Source organism: Orcinus orca, chromosome 4, assembly GCF_937001465.1.
Source record: "Orcinus orca chromosome 4, mOrcOrc1.1, whole genome shotgun sequence".
NCBI lineage: Eukaryota > Metazoa > Chordata > Mammalia > Artiodactyla > Delphinidae > Orcinus > Orcinus orca.
This window is the reverse complement of record NC_064562.1, coordinates 50,515,575-50,531,180: the sequence shown is the minus strand read 5'-3', so window position 1 is coordinate 50,531,180 and position 15,606 is coordinate 50,515,575. Positions and strand designations below refer to the sequence as shown.

At 37.3% G+C, this 15,606-nt stretch overlaps 1 protein-coding gene across 4 annotated transcripts in view; it reads right to left on the bottom strand.

Annotated features, from left to right (window-relative positions):
- RASSF6 (Ras association domain family member 6) overlaps positions 1-15,606 on the bottom strand; it is a 63,891-nt gene that overhangs the window by 11,813 nt on the left and 36,472 nt on the right. For all 4 annotated transcript variants that reach the window (XM_033412533.2, XM_004283555.3, XM_049709602.1 and 1 more), the window contains 5 exons: positions 15,196-15,335; positions 8,452-8,549; positions 6,715-6,899; positions 3,431-3,532; positions 3,046-3,097 (listed from right to left, as the gene is read on the bottom strand). In XM_033412533.2, coding sequence (XP_033268424.1) covers positions 3,046-3,097; positions 3,431-3,532; positions 6,715-6,899; positions 8,452-8,549; positions 15,196-15,335 — 577 coding nt within the window. The remainder of the gene's footprint in view (positions 1-3,045; positions 3,098-3,430; positions 3,533-6,714; positions 6,900-8,451; positions 8,550-15,195; positions 15,336-15,606) is intronic.

Here is a 15,606-nt window from a genome sequence, read left to right as displayed (position 1 = left end):
CTTTTGCTGCATCCCATAGGTTTTGGATTGTCGTGTTTTCATTGTCATTTGTCACTAGGTATTTTTTGATTTCCTGTTTGATTTCTTTAGTGATCTCTTGGTTATTTAGTAACATATTGTTTACCCTCCATGTGTTTGTGTTTTTTACATTTTTTTCCCTGTAATTGATTTCTAATTTCATAGTATTGTGGTCAGAAAAGATGCTTGGTATGATTTCAGTTTTCTTAAATTTACTGAGGCTTGATTTGTGACCCAAGATGTGATGTATCCTGGAGAATGTTCCATGCACACTGGAAAAGAAAGTGTAATCTGCTGTTTTGGGGTGGAATGTCCTATAAATATCAATTAAATCTATGTGGTCTATTGTGTCATTTAAAGCTTGTGTTTCCTTATTAATTTTCTGTTTGGATGATCTGTCCATTGGTGTGAGGTGTTAAAGTCCCCCAGTATTACTGTGTTACTGTCGATTTCCTCTTTTAGAGCTGTTATCAGTTGCCTTATGTATTGAGGTGCATCTATGTTGGGTGCATATATATTTATAATTGTTATATCTTCTTCTTGGATTGATCCCTTGATCATTATGTAGTGTCCTTCCTTGTCTCTTGCAACATTCTTTATTTTAAAGTCTATTTTATCTGATATGAGTATTGCTACTCCAGCTTTCTTTTGATTTCCATTTGCATGGAATATTTTTTTCCATCCCCTCACTTTCAGCCAGTATGTGTCCCTAGGTCTGAAGTGGGTCTCTTGTAGACAGCATATATATGGGTCTTGTTTTTGTATCCATTCAGCAAGCCTGTGTCTTTTGGTTGGAGCATTTAATCCTTTCACATTTAAGGTAATTATCAATATGTATGTTCTTATTACTGTTTTCTTAATTGTTTTGGGTTTGTTTTTGTAGGTTCTTTTCTTCTCTTGTGTTTCCCACTTAGAGAAGTTCCTTTAGCATTTGTTAGAGCTGGTTTGGTGGTGCTGAATTCTCTTAGGTTTTGCTTGTCTGTAAAGCTTTTGATTTCTTCATCAAACCTGAATGAGATCCTTGCTGGGTAGAGTAATCTTGGTTGTAGGTTCTTCCCTTTCATCACTTTAAGTATATCATGGCTCTCCCTTCTGGCTTGTAGAGTTTCTGCCAAGAAATCAGCTGTTAACCTTATGGGAGTTCCCTTGCATGTTATTTGTTGTTTTTCCCTTGCAGCTTTCAGTAATTTTTCTTTGTCTTTTTGCCAATTTGATTACTGTGTTTGAACGTGTTTCTCCTTGGGTTTGTCCTGTATGGGACTCTCTGCATTTCCTGGACTTGGGTGGCTATTTCCTTTCCCAAGTTAGTGAAGTTTTTGACTATAATCTCTTCAAATATTTTCTCGGGTCCTTTCTCTCTTTCTTCTCCTTCTGGGACCCCTATGATGTGAATGTTGTTGGGTTTAATGTTGTCCCAGGGGTCTCTTAGGCCTTCTTCATTTCTTTTCATTCTTTTTTCTTTATTCTGTTCCACAGCAGTGAATTCCACCATTGTGTCTTCCAGGTCCTTATCTGTTTTTCTGCCTCAGTTATTCTGCTATTGATTCCTTCTAGTGTAGTTTTCATTTCAGTTATTGTATTGTTCATCTCTGTTTGTTTGTTCTTTAATTCTTCTAGATCTTTGTTAAACATTTCTTGCACCTTCTCAATCTTTGCCTCCATTCTTTTTCTGAGGTCCTGGATTATCTTCACTATCATTATTCTGAATTCTTTTTCTGGAAGGTTGCCTATCTCCACTTCATTTAGTTGTTTTTCTGGGGTTTTATCTTGTTCCTTCATCTGGTATGTAACCCTCTGCCTTTTCATCTTGTCTATATTTCTGTGAATGTAGTTTTTGTTCCACAGGCTGCAGGATTGTAGTTCTTCTTGCTTCCGCTCTCTGCCCTCACTCTGGGTCTTTAACATTTGCTGGGCTTTTTTTCAGAGGCAGCAGTGTAGAAAGACACCACAGGGTCTGCTTCTAAGCCTTCTGCTTCTGCTCCAAGTCCTCTTCAGTGGTGCCTATCTCTGTGGTTTTCTTCCATAGCAGTTGATAGTTGAATCAATTTTAAAACTTTGTTTATGTGTCTACAGTTGCTTTCATTGTGACCCTTCTTCATAATGTTTTTATCTTCTATCAATACATTTTTATACAGTTCAATGTTTCTACATTTTAGTTCTTTTCTAAAACAACTAGAATGAATACACACACACACACACACACACACTCTCTTAGAATTTTCAAACATTTAATATATTTCTTATATTTAAGCTTTTGATTTATAAGGACTTTAATTTTGTATGTGTTTGGAAATCCAGCTTTCATTTTCTTGTAATTGTTCCAGATAAAAATGTATTATTTTATTCTATTCAATTTCTGGCTCAAACATTCTGATACTTAAATTATAACCTGAGCTATTTTTATAATTTAACATTTAAAATTTTTCAGTTTTAAGGCTTTCAAAAATTTCATTTTAGTATTGCTTTAGGGTTTCTCTAATCTTTCACTCCCTGCTCCTAGCACCCTACATATAGACTCCAATGTCCTGCTGCTAAACTTTTACCTCCACCACAAAGTTCTGCACATTTTTCTCTACTGAGGAAGAGAGAACACTCCCACAATGTGTCAGACACTGTGCTAAGAAAGATGAGGAAGAAATGATATGTAATGATGACTCTAGTAAGAGCTAGAATGATAAGGGAAAGTGAAAAAGAAAGAAGTACAGAGGTCAACTTAAATGCCTAACAATTCCTGGGAACCTTCCACCTATTCTCCAGTGCTCTTTGATCACCATTCAGATAATTTAATGACTGGCCAACTAGCAAAGTCTTTTGTATTATAAACTCTTCTAGGATATCTTATTCTTAGAGTGTCTTCCTCTGAAATTGTGAAATACGAATAATGTAAAACACTCCCCCTCTCTTCCTTCTTCCTTCCCTCCCTCCCGTTCTTCCACAGAAGGAGGTAAACTGCTTTTCTGCCTTTCTTATGGGCAGAAAACGATAACACACTGGAGTCATGTTAGAACAACCACCAAGCTTTCTTACCTCCTGTTGCAAAAATAATGTAAAGTGCAAAATCCTGGGCACTATTTTCAATCTGTCAATGGAAAAGAAAGAACAGACGTGAATTCTTTGTTGTCAATGTTTTCTAAGCCAACCAGACCCAAATTATATATGTTTCTTCACTTTCATTTTTCACTTTCAGATATAAAACCTTTTCCGCTCCCTGGGGATAATGTAATTTCTCAGGCACAGTCCATTTATATTATAAATGGACCCATGCAGTTCAAACCCATTTTGTTCAAGGGTCAACCATACATAGGAAAGAATTCTTTGGAACTGAACATTTAATTTCAGAAAAATCCATTTATGTGCCTACAGTTAAATTATATACAAGATATTTATAGCTCAGTTCACTGATAAAGATTACCTTAAATTTTTGGAGAATTTGCTTTATTACTTCTTCAGTTCTCATATTACTGTTTATTCTGACCTTAGTTTCTGATCCAAAGGCTGGAGTGAAAATTGATGTCTAGAAGAGAAAAAAAAAGATTGATATAATTTTAAGGACTTAATGTGACAAACTAACGAGAGTCAATATTTTGAACCTGGCCTTCCTTTGGACAAAAAATCCAAGATCATCAGTTTAAAAATTTGCTTTCTTATTTTTACTTTCTTTGTTGTTGTTGAATACTGTACTATGTATGCCTTTAAGCAGCTTTATATTTTTTCTAGAGTAAGTTAGGTAAAACATCATTTGAGAATGTTCAAAACAGTTTCACTAGATAGTCACACCATTCTTCAGTGTAGTTTAAGATTTCAAAATTCCCTCCTGGTTGGGAATAATTGTTCTAAATTGTTTTAATTTGAACTGTATAAAATCACTCCTTTTTGGTTGGTCAGAAATGGTCCAGTGTTGGCAATTTCATATGGTTCAGCCTATATCTCAACTGAGGATTGAGGTGAAAGTGCTGCTAATTGAATATCTAGAACAATATTTCCTGCAAGTTTCTCTAATCAAGAGTCTGCCTTTTAGATAATACCTGGTAAAAGATTTCTATGGTCAGATAAGTCTGACACATCTCTCTTGGGGATTAGTAATGCACCATAAAAAAAATCATAAGAAACATATAACCATAAAATTTTTTCTCATTATTTGATCATTATTCCTATTTTAAAATAAATAGAATCCTGAGAGAGATGAAAAAAATTAAATGGAAAATTCCAGAAATAAACAATTCATACGTTTTAAATTGTGTGCCATTCTGAGTAGCATGATAAAATCTTGCACCATCCTACTCCATCCGGCCCAAGATCCCCCCCAACCATTGACAATGTTTGCTCCTGACAGCCAACTATCAACGTCATCATGGCTTGATGGTCCAGGATCATCTGAAGCAGATGATCCCCCTTCTGACATACTGTCAGAAGGTCAAGAGTAGCCTAATGCTGCATCACCATGCCTCCTTATTCACCTCACTTCATCTCATCACACCACAGGTATTTTATCATCTCACACTCTTACAAAGGTGAATACAGTGCAATAAGATATTTTGAGAGAGATGGAGGGAGAGAGAGACCACATTCACATAACATTTTTTACAGTATATTTTTATAAATATTCTACCTTATTATTAGCTATTGTTGTTAACATCTTATTTTGCCTAATTTATACATTAAACTTTATCATAGGTATGTATGTATAGGAGAAAACATAGTATATATAGAATTCAGTACTATCTTTAGTTTCAGGTATCCACTGGGAGTCTTGGAATGCATTCCCTGGGGACTACTGCATCACAATCTAAGCCTCTAGTACTGGAGGCATTATCAAGAGGTTTCATGATATAAAAACGTATCTTATGACTATATCAACTTAAATTCCTAGATGCCCATCATTGCATACACATTGATAGAGTGCTTTGGGTTTCAGGGTTTTGTTTTGTGCTAGTTGTTATACTGCAGTGAATGATATTTGTGTGAAATATCTTTAGTTCCACTTGATCTCTTTCAATCAATATCAATAAAGCTAACTGTAAACGGAGTTCTTCCTTCGTGCAGATACTTATGCTAAGTACTGAACTCACCTCATTCCACTTAATCCCATCAACAGCCTTGTAAAGAAGGAAGGATGAAGGAATGAAGGCTAAGAGGTTGAGTACTTTTTTATTTGCTCAGCAAGAATTTGCAATCAGGTCATCAGGCTGCAATGCCCAAGCATTCAGCTATGATGCTGTGCTGCCAACTTTAGTGCCCATTTCATTCTTAGCTCCGCATATCTCATCTGGAAGCTGCTCATTTGGAATAATGTGGCTTTCACAGCCTACTTTAACAGAAATCACCTCACAAGTGCTGATGACATACAGCATAATTCTGAGGAGAAGAAGCAACCAGGACAATTGGTAGTTGCATATCTGTGGGGGACTGTCAATGTACTTTTTGGCCAGGAGGAAGTTCTTGAGCCAGAAAAATGTCTAATTTGAACAGAGAATTCACAAGGGAGATTTCTCCATACCAGTCTCCAAAGGAACATATGGATACTCTCCCAAGGGATGAAAAAGAAGGAAAAAAGGTAGAAAGCCCTAAAGAAAAAAAGCTTGTGATGAATGAGTCAATATTTTGTATGAAAGGGCTTAGAGTGGTGCCTTGCACAGAGTGAGTGCTTTTTAAGTATTTATTGAATGAATGGATGAATGATCCCTAGTATATGACATGAAAAATTTGAGTTCTACAAAAACATGATGTATTTCCTACCTTCGACCAAGTTAAATGTCTTATAAATACTATAGAAAGGCACATATATATTTAACACATATTAAGTGAAAAAAATCAAAATGCAAATAGTATAAACTACAATTGCACTTGTGGGTGATATGGGTTTATGTATATGAGTTTATAAGACCTGGAAAATTTAATTGATCAGAATAAACAAGCCTATAGCTGATTTTTTCCTTTTATTTAAATATTAATGTTTGAATGTACTTTGAACCAATCTCTTTTGTAGCACTTACATATTTTAATACCATTTGTGGATGTATTGGTTTCTTTGCCCAAGCCCTGAGCTCCATGCTGGCAAAGGCATCAATTGAGTCATCTTTATATTTCCAGTGTGTATCACAGGGCCTGCCACTTAGGGTTCACTGATCATGTTGGTTAAGAACTTGGGTTCTGGCATCAGACAGAAGCTGGGTTCGGGCTCAGAGCTGCTACTTAAAAGCAGTGTGACCGGTGATGGATTGTGTAACCTCTGTGAACCTCAGTTAACTCATACGTAAAGTAGGGAACATAATGGTATCTGCTTCATAGGATTGTTTTAGTGATTAATGAGATAATCCATCAAAACAGTTTAATGCTTAACACATAGAGAGTACCCAATAATAATAGTAGTAGTATATCTAAAGGCATTATTATTATTTTTAATTATAAATTGAATTGAGGGCTTCCCTGGTGGCGCAGTGGTTGAGGGTCCGCCTGCCGATGCAGGGGACACGGGTTCGTGCCCCGGTCCAGGAAGATCCCACATGCCGCGGAGCGGCTGGGCCCGTGAGCCATGGCCGCTGGGCCTGCGCGTCCGGAGCCTGTGCTCCGCAATGGGAGAGGCCACAACAGTGAGAGGCCCGCGTACCACACACACACACAAAAATTGAATTGAGTGATATTGTTAGCACAATAGACAACATTCTTTTAAATGACATTAATGAAACTGGAACGCACTTCATGGTTATAAAAGTGTCCGTTAATAGAGGCCCTATGCTTCTGTCTGTCCTTTCTGTCCATCGTCGGAGGCTTCATCCTTTTTCTCACCAGGGCTGCTTCACTCATGGTTCTATAGAGCAATGGGGATTCAGGTTCTTCATCTGCATGAAGCTTCAGAGTGCTACTGTGATAAGATAAATAATCTGGGGAGAAAAAAGGTTATAAGCCCATATAATTTAGCTGCTCACCTCTTTGCATCGTGGGTGGATTTGATTACATACTTAGTAATTATATAGCTATGCAATGGACTATAATGCTTTTAAACAGAAAATAGCAATGATCTTCTTTAAGAATAGGGCCATCTGGTGACACTTGTTTTCCATTTTACCTTGGAATTTTAATTATATTGTAATTAGAGTATAAGCATGTGATACTTCATCTTTCTCTAGCACTGGTGCTTAAATAAAAATAGATTTTTATTGTATCTTTGGTGCCAAGAGATTGGGATTCCCTTGTGTTTAGATGAGTGTTGTCAAAGGGCTAATTATAAGGACCCTTATATAAAAGATGCCAAAAGGCCATAAGACAAAAATAAGGGAATCCGGGAAGGAGCATCATGTTTGTTACAGAATCTGAGTTGTTATAGAGACAGCAGAGAGGACTGAACTGAGAATGCTTTGAAAAAAATTAAGCTAAACATTGGAAGTTGTTGGTAGATTCATGAAGATAATGCCAGCACCATACCCTTGTTCAGTCTGAAGTCAGTTTGGTAATATCACCATCCCGGGAATGTGAACCCCACCCCAGCCTCAGTCATCATCTTCTCCTTGGGTCTCTACATATTACATGCAAATGAAATCCATGTAAAATGTAAGATATCATGCCCGAGTCTCAGTAAATGACAGATACTAATATTATTACTAACACATCATCATTATTATGATTACTGTTGTCACATGTCATAGGGGCTGGCATTTTCCATTCGTTTGTCAAATTTGATATGAACTCACTTGATGTTCAAGTAGATTTCTCTTTTTTAAATAAATGCTTGAAACAACCCTATCAGATATAGTGAATGCAGTATATCTGCCTCTGAGAAGCAATGTTATATAAATATCTATTAACCGAAATGTTCAACTTCTCAAAAGATGTAAAATTCAATCTGAAGGGCTTGGTCTAGCATAGAAATCTTCTGAGTATAATAAATGATCCTAATCCTTGGGGAAAATATAAAACAATTTTATGTACACAAACTTTATTCAAACCATCAGTTCTCCCTAATCTAGTAAATCTAAGGGACCTCATGTAATTAAAAAAATAATGTTTTTATATAGCAAAGTAAGGTTCTTAAACATCATATGAGCACTGTAGTGACTTAAGTTAGTATGTTCCTAAGATATATTTTTTTAATATAAAATAAGGGTTTAATAAGTAACGGTAGGGCTTCCCTGGTGGCGCAGCGGTTGAGAGTCCACCTGCCGATGCAGGGGACACGGGTTCGTGCCCCGGTCCGGGAAGATCCCACATGCCGCGGAGCGGCTGGGCCCGTGAGCCATGGCCGCTGAGCCTGCGCGTCCAGAGCCTATGCTCCGCAATGGGAGAGGCCACAACGGTGAGAGGCCCGCATACCGCAAAAAAAAAAAAAAAAAAAAAAAGTAACGGTATATAAAATGTTGAATTTCAGAAAAACATTTAGGATTCATGCTTTGTATTAGTTTAAAAAAGTCTCCTCATTAATAAGATTTTGATACTGACCTTCCTGGGAATCTGTTGCTCCAGACACTGGAATCTGAGTCCTGTCCAAATCACTAATACGGTAAAGATCATCAAATTCTCCCCAGCGTGTCATTCCCCTGAAAAGTAATAAATCTTGTAAGTGATATTATTCTATTCATAAAAAGGCGTAGGATGGTTTTCAGATTTACAGTATTAATATAATGCTGTGGGCCTCTGTAGGTAGACACATCATCCTAAGTTATAACAATTTTTTATATTATTAAAATTATATTTATACCAGAGTAGTCAGCTTGCATTTTAAATAATTCTTGTACTGATTTTGAGCATGTTTTGACACAATAATTCAGTTACACACTGAACCACAAGATTATATAGATTCTGTAAAACATATGTGCCAATGGAATTAGTAGAAACCAATATAATCCATTTTTTTTAACATCTTTATTGGGGTATAATTGCTTTACAATGGTGTGTTAGTTTCTGCTTTATAACAAAGTGAATCAGCTATACGTATACAATATCTCCTCCCTCTTGCAACTCCCTCTCACTCTCCCTATCCCACCCCTCTAGGTGGTCACAAAGCACTGAGCTGACCTCCCTGTGCTATGCAGCTGCTTCCCACTAGCTATTTATTTTACATTTGGTAATGTATATATGTCCATGCCACTCTCACTTCGTCCCAGCTTACCCTTCCCCCTCCCCTTGTCGTCAAGTCCATTCTCTACATCTGTTTCTTTATTCCTGTCCTGCCCCTAGGTTCTTCAGAACCCCTCCCCACCCTTTTTTAAGATTCCATATATATGTGTTAGCATACAGTATTTGTTTTTCTCTTTCTGACTTACCTCACTCTGTATGACAAACTCTAGGTCCATCCACCTCTCTACAAATAACTCAATTTCGTTTCTTTTTATGGCTGAGTAATATTCCATTGTATATATGTGTCACATCTTTATCCATTCATCTGTCGATGGACACATATGTTCACCTTATTTTTGATAAGAGAGGCAAGAATATACAATGGAGAAAAGACAGCCTTTTCAATAAGTGGTGCTGGGAAAACTGGACAGCTACATGTAAAAGAAAGAAATTAGCACACTCCCTAACACCATACAGAATCCATTCTTATACAGATATCTCACAATGCTTTTAGGAGAGTTTAGGTACAAAGTGTTTATTCTGCCAACTTGCATTAAGTTCCTGTTGTATTCAAAGCATTTTTAGGTAAAGTGACTCCAATATAATGATATAAAGCCTATCTTTAAGACCCTTGAGCACTATAAAGAATGCGATTTATAAAGGACGAAAGTGTATAAGAAACTTCTTTTCTGACAATCATGATTTATATAGGGTACTAACAATTTTCAATGCATTCTAATGCCCAGAATACATAAAACTGGGCAACTGCTTATTTTTACCAGTTGGGCCAACACTTATTGTTATTTTCTTTCTGGCTTTAGATAAGCTACTTATCTTCTCTGTGCATTAGTGTTCTCACCTATGAAATGGGGATGATTATAGTATGAGGTAGGATAAGGTTATTGAGAAGATTAAATGAGTTAATTTGTGTAAAATCCTTGAAAAAGTGCCCAACACATAGTAAGCACTCAATATGTGTTGAAAACTATCGTGATCATCCTCATCTTCATTGTTATCCTCATCATAATCCCCATCCATTTCATGATGGGTCAGGAGCCATTAGGGATCCAAGGTATTCCTAGACGTCTCTAGGTTAATAGACACTATCGTAGCTGGGACCAGTCTTAGTCCTACTAAGAGTCTCTTCCATAATGTCTGTTTTCCTTATGAACAAAAAATATTCACCCATAGGGAATCTGTGGCATTAATTCTTCCCAAATGTCACTGGTGGCAATAGCAACAAAAAATGCTTATTCATACTAGTGGTGGCAAATATGAATAAACATGGTCCTTTTCTTCCTTGATCTCTGAATTCCTTTGATGTCTTTTTACAACTTTGATATCATTTTAGCCTCATAATAAAAGCCTTATGACATAGATAAGATAATCCTAATATATTTGTATATTAATTTTCTAGTAAACTGTACTATACAGAATACAGCCAGTCAAAATAAATGTCTTAAAAGTCCAAGAACTTTAGGCAATAAGTTTAACTCAAAGGAGAACTGTTTTGGTCCTGACTCAGACTCTAGTTATTCTTCCTTTTTTATTTTCAATTGAAGTATAGTTAATTTACAATGTTTTAGGTGTATAGCAAAGTGATTAAGATATATATATATATATATATATGTATATATTTCCTTTTTCAGATTCTTTTCCATTATAGGTTATTACAAGATATTGAACATAGTTCTTGTGCTATACGGGAGGTCCTTGTTGTTTACCTATTTTATATATAGTAGTGTGTATCTGTTAATCCCAAACTCCTAATTTATCCCTCCCCCACTTTTCCCCTTTGGTAACCATAAGTTTGTTTTCTGTGTCTGTGAGTCTATTTCTGTTTTGTAAATAAGTTCATTTGTATCATTTATTTTAGATTCCACATATAAGTGATATTTGTGGTATTTGTCTTTGTCTGACTTACTTCACTCAGTATGATGTTCTCCAGGTCCATCCATCTTGCTGCAAATGGAATTATTTAATTCTTTTTTATGGCTGAGTAATATTCCATTATATATATATATATATTTATATATATATATATATATATATTTATATATATATACACACAACATCATCTTTATCCATTCATCTTTCAATGGACATTTAGGTTGCTTCCAAGTCTTGGCGACTGTAAATAGTGCTGCTATGAACATTGGGGTTCATGTATCTTTTCAAATTAGAGTTTTAATCTTTTATGGATATATGCCCAGGAGTGGGATTGCAGTATAATATGATAACTCTATTTTTATTTTTTTAAGGAACCTCCATAATGTTCTCCATAGTGGCTGTACCAATTTACATTGCCACGAAGAGTGTAGGAGGGCTCCCTTTTCTAGTTATTCTTATGAGAGATAAAATTATCAATTTTCCCCAATCTATAGAAGATTAATTGAAAAAGGCAGATGTGATTATCATAGAAAGAGTGTTGGCAATGGAAAAGACAGAATACCAACGAAAAATGGAAACTAAAAAGGCAAAGCCCCCCAATGGTATCTCCCATGGGGGAAGATGAGAGAGCCCAAGCATACCAGACCAGTGATGTGCTATAAATTCTTGGTAATCCTGCCCAACTTCACCCCTGTCCTCACCTTCTCTCAGCTTAGTGGTGTCACACAAATACAGAGAAACAAACATGCCTCAATATGGTCAGTGTTTGGCCCATTTTCCTTCCTACCATCTTAGCAAAAATAAACAACACCCCCATCACCCCCAAACCCACCCGTTTTCAGCTCTGGATTGTGTAATTTGAAGCGTCTCCACATACAGCTGTGCAAGTGACTAAGCTTGAAGGCAGTTACCCAAAGTTTTCCAAAGAAACCTCGTTGGGACTTCATATAGTATCAAATAGTTTAACTTGCCCAAGCACAGGACTGTTAGCGTTGCCCTGATCAAGCTTCAGGATATATACCATTAGCAAATTTAAACTGTGAGGAGGTTTTTCTAATGAGCTGCAAAATAAAAAGGAGATAGAAATTTGATAGACACATAGAAGGTGGCCACTTCTCTACCCACCTTGTAAAAGAAAAAACACTATTGATGCCATTCAAATGTACACCTGTCCAGTTTTTGCTCTTTATGCCATTCTGCCATGACTTGTCCAACGCATGTCAAAGCAGACTTTGGAAAGAAATTAAAAGCAGAAATGAAAACTGGTGCAAGCAAACATAACCTCAATAAAGCTGTTTTTACGAAAAATTTCCAAGACAAAATACTTGGACCAGATATGAGAGATCAAAGTACTGTCCGTAGAATTGTTTCCATAAAAGATCACAAGTGGTCACAGCTCAAACTGATTTACTTTTAAACTTATACCACTCCCATTAAGCTGATTCAGTGGGACTCATTTCAAAGATAATTAAAACAAACTAGCTTGACAAACTGATGATTCTCCCCAACGGTGAATTGAAAGAAAAGATTGCAGCCCTTCCTGCAGCTGAGTACACAACTTCCACGTCTTTCATTCCACATTCCATATCCATCCACTGGAGATATTAAATCTGTGATCCTGAGAGAGTAGAGGTATAAGTTCTGCCCACAGAAACCCAGTGTGGGAAAGAGAACAATAAGAATTGTTAGGGAGTGAGGGAATAGTCCATTTCCTTACACAATTTCATTCAAGGCTCAGAGTTTAAACGAATACCACAGTGAGGGTAGCAACCAGAGTGAGGGTGTCTAGGACTGGATTGAAACAAAGTGGCTCTGCACCCCACTAGGGAATCAGAGACCAAGGATCTTTTTCTGACAATTCTTACCCACCAGAAGAATCGGATACACTGCACTTCAAATATTCTCCCAGTAAGTCTCATTACTGTGGTAAAGGGCAAGCAAAGTTTTCTAGGGTAGTCTTTCTCAACTTTATTATTTTTTTTTCTCAGCTTTAAACTAAAGGAGATAATTTATGTTTGTTTCACAGCACTGTTCTGATAAACAATAAGAAAAGGCAAATGGATTCTATGGAAGTCACATCATAAGGAGATTAATTTATAATCTGCCACAGAATATGGAAAGGCATCAATATACCTTGTCTACCTGGGCTTCTGAAACTCATCCTCAAATTCAGTGTTTCTAGGAACAAGGGTTTGAATTTTTTTTTTTTTTTTTTTGCGGTACGCGGGCCTCTCACTGTTGTGGCCTCTCCCGTTGCGGAGCACAGGCTCCGGACGCGCAGGCTCAGCGGCCATGGCTCATGGGCCTAGCCGCTCTGCGGCATGTGGGATCTTCCCGGACCGGGGCACGAACCCATGTCCCCTGCATCGGCAGGCGGACTCTCAACCATTGCGCCACCAGGGAAGCCCAAGGGTTTGAATTTTAATTTGAGAAATTAAAGAAAATATCTTGGGATATTCATTCAAAATCGTGATAGCTTAATGTGCTAAAACAGGTAGCTTACTGCAACTCTTTGACATCTTCCCATAGTGTTCCATATTAATCACGCATTCATGATTCAAATAATTTAAATGCATCGAAAAAAGCTGGCTGCTCAGAGAACTTTGCAATGAGTTCTTAGGCAATATGAAGAATGGTAGCTAATTTTGCCAAATTCATATCTTGTACAGTTTCCTAAAAGCAGGGCCCAGGGGTAGTTTTTACTTTTAAATGATGCTCCTTGTCATTTAGAATCATCAGCCCCATCAATCTTCTAGTACCTGAAGGTGAGGGATGCAGGGCTTCATCAGGCTGCCTGTCTGTGGTTTCTCTTCTGCTATTCATAAGTACTGGACCCTTTGCCCTTCATTAGCTTGGATGGGAGACTAATCAGAAGTGGTAGATGGAGAGACAGTTTACCCAACAGAGCAGGGGTAATTTAACCACCAGGATTCCGTGGGCTTCATTTGATACTAAATTCTGAGTCCTCTCTTTGTGCCGACACACTGCTGAGCACCAGGATAAAAATGAATAAAGCATGCTCCTTACCCTTGAGGAGCTCACAGGCTGGGGGTGTGGGGCGCAGGGGTATAAAAATACAGTTAACGGCGTGCTCTGAAAGGGATATAGAAAAGTTGTCAGGGTACCTACTACAGGGTCAGAAAAGGCTCTCTGGAGAATGTGTTAGCGACCTGAATCTTAAAGGATTGGTGGAAGAGTCTAGCAAATGGATGTCGAGAAGCAGATAGGCTTCCAGGCAGAGAGTCAGGAAAGTAAGAAACTGCGTGACATGTGTAGGGAATTATAAAATTGCTGGAATTGCTGGAACCTCACATTTGAGAAAGATTGGCAAGGTGCAAATCATAGTGGGACTTCAGTGTTTTCCCCAAAGGAAAAGTGGGGCTTCCCTCAAGGTGATACCCGATTTTCCTTGGTTATGACCAAAGGTCAGATTGAGGAAAAGGTCCTGGCTGCTCTCTCTCCATCCTCTCTCCTGCTAGAACTCTGGCTCATCTAGTTATGGATAGAAGGATGGATGAAGAGAACGCTTGATACCTCCATGTACACGCAAAAAGGAGATGTGTTAGAAAGTCAAGGGTTAAAAAGGAAGGGGAGAAGGGAGGGAGGAAGAAAACAATATTTATATCTGTGATTTCTTTGAGAATATTTATTAATTTTTCTAAAAATTGTAAAGGATAATGAAAAGATATATCTCAGCCCAACTTACGTATTCAAGGTACAGTTGCATAAACCCACACAGAGTACTGTTTTGTGCATTTACTGTACTTCACATGCACTTTGTCCTGATCCTAACAGGACACAGCAATCAGATGGAACATAATTAAGTCTCCTTTCCAGAAAGCGGGAAAAGCCCTTTGTTCTAAGAAGAGGAGAAATTTAAATTTTATCCCCCTCTTTTTGGTGATAAGACCAGGGCTAATGAAATCTTGCCTTTACATTTTGTTTTTTCTAGTGAAAGAATGCAGTCTCCCAGAAGAGAAGGAATACAACAGAGAGGTCAAGAGCCAAACTCTGGCGCTCATAGACCTGAGGTCCAGTCCAGTTCTGCTACATGGTAATTGGGGATCTTGCACAAACTACCTAACCTCTCAGAGCCCTGGACACAAACGTCCTAGAGTTGATGGGGGATTAAATGAGGTTGTGTATAAACTTTAGAGCTTTCATCCTTGAGGCACACAAAAAAGGTAAATATGAAGATCATGTTCTAAGGAATTAAAATCATAAAAGGTAGCTCACCTTTTGGAAAAGACATCTGGTGACTTCAGCACAGTGAAAGAAGGGATTTGCTTCTCATCTTGTATTTTCAGTTGTATAGGCTGCTTTACTCCCCAGAAAATGTCCAGCATTCCTTCAACAATTAGTTTACCATCGTCAGTCTAGGGGAGAAACCAATCATCACAAACACTGTTTTTGTATTATTTATAGAAGGCAAATGTTTTAACTGAAGGTTTAGAAATGAGGTCTGTAAGACACCTTAATAGATAAAAAATAAATTCCCAGGTGGGACTGTTTGGCTTTTAAATTTATCTACAAAACATTTCTACTTTTGAAACATTCTTTTATTTTTGAAAACAGCTATAACCAGCAAAGTCATAATGGTAATGACATGCCCACCAGAGGGCACAGTATGCTAAAATATTTTCTGAA